The 4,742-nt window shown below is 34.7% G+C and overlaps 1 gene segment (V, D, J or C); it reads left to right on the top strand.

Moving 5' to 3' along the window:
- The first annotated feature begins 422 nt into the window (after positions 1-422).
- Positions 423-1,010, top strand: LOC131349620 (T cell receptor alpha variable 12-2-like). The segment is given in 2 exon segments: positions 423-462; positions 712-1,010. Coding segments are annotated over 2 exon segments (339 nt in total).
- The last annotated feature ends 3,732 nt before the right edge of the window (positions 1,011-4,742 follow it).

Genomic DNA, 4,742 nt, shown 5'->3' on the forward strand with positions numbered 1-4,742 from the left:
GGGTCAGGTGCTAGGACTCTGCTCACATCCTCCAAAGATGTAGACTCTGTTATAAATACTTCTTTGCAGAATAATATGAACTCTAATAAACATGCTTTATCACAACAAACAAATAAATGCCACAAGTCAAGACACTACTTATAAAATATAAAAAACTAAAATATTTACTATTTTATATTTGTATAAAATTGAATAAATACAATAATAGAATAATTTCTTTGTTTACTATGTAAACAGTTTCAGTAGAGTTTCCCAAACAAGGCAGAATGTTTCAGTAAAGATCAACAATCTGTCAGTAACACTGGAGACACTGTCATGTGATGCTGGGGGGTGGAGCTTCGTGAACATTTATCATGGTAATATTTCAGAGTACAAAAAGACTTCAGAAGCTTTTAGCTTTCATTCAGCTAAAATCATTCATCATGTTCACTGTTATATTCATGTGTCTGTGGCTTTCACTAGGTGAGTTAACATTGACCTTTTGTTAGTTTATATATTATGTGTTGTTTATTAATTGTGTGCTGTTAGAAATCATGATTTCTGTATGTAATTCTGGCTTGATTCTGGCATAAAGTTTTGAATTTTTCTTATTATTAAAATATGTGTTGATTTCGTGATTAATTAGTCCAAGGCAAAATATGAGTTTGACTTTTGCAGTTTAGGCTTTATTATGTAAAGTTTAAAAACATTATGTTCTCTTCTCCATGACAGGTGACTCCATGGCAGATTCAATAAAGCCACTTTTCCCTCATAAAGTTGTAGATGAAGGTGATGATGTTACTCTGTCCTGCAGCTACAAAGACTTCAGTGGTACTGTAGAGAATCTGCAGTGGTACAGGCAATATCCAAAATCTAAACCTGAGTTCCTTCTTTATATTTATCAAAATGGAGATCTAAGTCCCAACACTCCCCCAAGAATGTCTGTTAAAGTTCATGATGATAAACAAGTGGATCTGATCATCTCCTCTGCTGCTGTAACAGACTCTGCTCTATACTACTGTGCTTTATGATTACACTTTATCTGTTGTAAATACAAACTGCACATACCTCTCTATGCACACTCTGACATAACCTTATTTATTGTTGTACATATTTACATATTTATCTGCAACTGTTCTGGTAGATGCTAAACAGCATTTTGTCACTATGTACCTGTACTTTGCAATGACAATAAAGTTTTATCTATCTATCTATCTATCTATCTATCTATCTATCTATCTATCTATCTATCTATCTATCTATCTATCTATCTATCTATCTATCTATCTATCTATCTATCTATCTATCTATCTATCTATCTATCTGCAGATGTTAAAGGACGCCAGCCTTCTAAGGAAGTCCAGGCGGCTCTGTCCTCTCCTGCACAGAGTGTCTGTGTTGGCAGTCCAGTCCATTTGATCATCCAGCTGTACTCCAAGGTATCTTTAGGTCTTGACAAACTCCACACAGTCACCGTTGATGGTCACAGGCTCCAGTTGAGGCCTGGGCCTCCTGAAGCATCACCACCATCTCCATGGTCTTTGTTGTGTTGAGGTGCAGATGGTTACAGTCACACCATGCAACGAAGTCCTGTATCAGTTTTCTGTCCTCCTCCTCCTCATAGCAAGGTTGGGGATTTTTCAGGGTGGATCTGGGGCTTGGTTCCACAAGGTTTAAAGCTGTAGTTTTTTTTCATACTAGGCTGTGCTAATGGTGTAGTAGATGAGTGAAATATTACATTGCAGTATGTAATAAATATGAATAAATATGAGTGGGCAGAGCTACATTTGGAGACATCTGAGACAGAAAATCAAATATTATTATGGTTAATGTAACTGTGTGAAGTGAAATATTGGAGCTGAAATTAATGAATGGATTTGAGATTAAAGTGCAGACTTTCAGTTTACTCTCACTTTACTACACACACTCTAAGTTAAAACCAATGCACTAGAGATGTTAGAAGATGGTGTAGTGAGTTATCTTATTGTGGGCCAAATACTAGAACCCTGCTCACATGCCCAAATATGTAGACTTCTGTGATTATACATAATTCTTTGCAAAATAATATAGACTCTATCTGTTGTTCAATCCTACATACATAGTGCTAGACCTATATGTAGAATTTGCAGTTATTACATACAATATCATTAAAAATGTTTGTCTTATATTTGTAATATATTTGTCTCCAGCAAGGACAAGCACATTACAGCTGCATTGAATAAAATGGGCTCTGGACAGATTCTCTCATCATAGGATAAGAAACTTTACCCTTTCTTTATAAACACAGTTTCATGTTTAAATGACCAATCAGCAGATATGAGATCAAGTCAACTAGTTTTACACAGCGGTTTTATTAAGCAATGAGTTAAATGACAATAAAGAATAATAGATAACAGAATGAAAAGAGCCTGGTTTGTTCCTCACATAATAAAATACCACCTCATGAAAATGTAATCCTATTTAATAAACATGCTTTCAAATACCTTATTGTCCAGACACCACTTATAAAATATAAAAAATAATAAAATAAAATATTTACTCATTTTAATTATTCATAAGTTTTTCCTGCTGTCAGTTTTTGTTTGTTTACAATGTAAAGAGTTTCAGCACAGTTTCCAAACAAGGCTTAATGTAAAGCCAGGATGTTTCACTGTCATCAACACTGGAGACACTGTCATGTGATGCTGGGGGGTGGAGCTTCCTGAACATTTATCATGTTAATATATTAGAGTACAGAAAGAGCTTTTTCATTCAGCTAAAACCAGTCATCATGTTCACTGTTATATTCATGTGTCTGTGGCTTTCACTAGGTGAGTTAACACCTTTTGTTAGTTTAGATATTATGTATTGTTTATTAATTGTCTGGTGTTATAGAAAGCATGATTTCTGTGTGTAATTCTGGCTTGATTGTGTTAAACTTTATGTTCTCTTCTCTATGACAGGTGACTCCATGGCAGATTCAATAAAGCCACTTTTCACCCATAAAGTTGTAGATGAAGGCGATGATGTTACTCTGTCCTGCAGATACGAAACAAGTACTACAGGATTCTACCTGCACTGGTACAGGCAATATCCAAAATCTAAACCTGAGTTCCTTCTTTATATTCACCAATATGGAGATCTAAGTCCTAACCGTCCCCCAAGAATGTCTGTTAAACTTAAAGATAAACAAGTGGATCTGATCATCTCCTCTGCTGCTGTATCAGATTCTGCACTCTATCACTGTGCTCTTACAGTAGTAGCACAGTGATACAGAGTCACTGAGAGACTGTACAAAAACCTATGAAATAATTCATTTGAAGTTCAACATTTAATATCAAAGATACTTCCTTTAGCAACTTATCAGTTAACCACAGACACAAAAGACATTTGTGGAAACATATGCAGCTGAAGAAAGAGAATAAAATAAAGAGGCACTGTGTCACTTGTTGCTGGTGTGTACTGTTTAAAATTTAATTCATTGTACTTTGCTGCAGTTTTTCCCCATGATTAATTCGAATGAATTTTCATTCATGTATATGTACAAACACAAATTAGGATTTGTCATGTATTCTAAGAGGCACAATATTGTACAACTTGTTTGGGGATTCACAACATTCAGAAGTGTCTAATTTAAGAGGTGTAGTATAATCTAGGGAAGGAGAATAATATTTTCAAAGGTGTCCCAAAGTAACATTGTCAACCTTGCAGAAAATATCCCAATGGCATTTTCCCCCCATTGTTCTCTTAAAGGTTTTGTGGAGGACAGGGGAGTCAGGGAATCAAACCTGAGGTAAATTTTATGCAATGTGCTTGATGATGATGATACTTATGTATTTTGATTAAAAAAAAGCACCTGTCTGGTGCCTCCATTGTCTTGGACTTCCAAATGTCATCAAAATGCAGACAAAAGCCATAAATATCATTAAAATAAGTTCAGGTGCTCTAACTGGCAGACTGTTACATATTTGTGAATAAAAATAGACTTGTTTGTTAATGTCTTTCTCTTTTCTCCAGAAGATGGTGTAGTGAGTTATCTTATTGTTGGCCAAATACTAGAACCCTGCTCACATGCCCAAATATGTAGACTTCTGTGATTATACATAATTCTTTGCAAAATAATATAGACTCTATCTGTTGTTCAATCCTACATACATAGTGCTAGACCTACAGCTGAAGACAAAATTATTAGCCCCCCTGTGAAATTGTAATTCTTTTTCAAATATTTCCCAAGTGATGTTTAACATAATTTCCTATTATATTTTTCTTCTAGAGAAAGTCTGATTTCTTTTAGTTTGTCTGAAATAAAATAATTATTTTTAAAAATGAAAAATCTGCTAAGGTGAAAATTATTAGCTCCCTTAAAGAATTATTTGTTTGATTGGCTACAGAACAAACCACTGTTGTCCAATTACTTGCCTAATTAACCCAGTTAACCTAGTTAAGCCTTTAAATTGCACTTTAGGGATTATTATCTTGCAAAACAACTAGCAAAATAATATGTACCATCATCATGGCAAAGACAAAAGAAATTAGTTTAGACTTGAGAAAAAGAATTGTTCATGCTCACAAATGAGGAGAAGGATATACACGTTTATCAAAGCGTTTTCAAGTGTCAAGAACTGCCATGAGAAGTATTATCAAGAAGTTTAAAGAGACCCACACAGTGGAGAATAAGACTGGCAGAGGCAGGAAGCGAAAGATTTCAAAAACTTTGGAAAGAAAACTAGTGAGAGAGGTTTCTAAAGACCCAAGAACAACTGCCAGGACTCTAGTGAATGACT

This window comes from Hemibagrus wyckioides, unplaced genomic scaffold, assembly GCF_019097595.1.
Source record: "Hemibagrus wyckioides isolate EC202008001 unplaced genomic scaffold, SWU_Hwy_1.0 Contig1, whole genome shotgun sequence".
In the NCBI taxonomy this organism is placed as follows: domain Eukaryota; kingdom Metazoa; phylum Chordata; class Actinopteri; order Siluriformes; family Bagridae; genus Hemibagrus; species Hemibagrus wyckioides.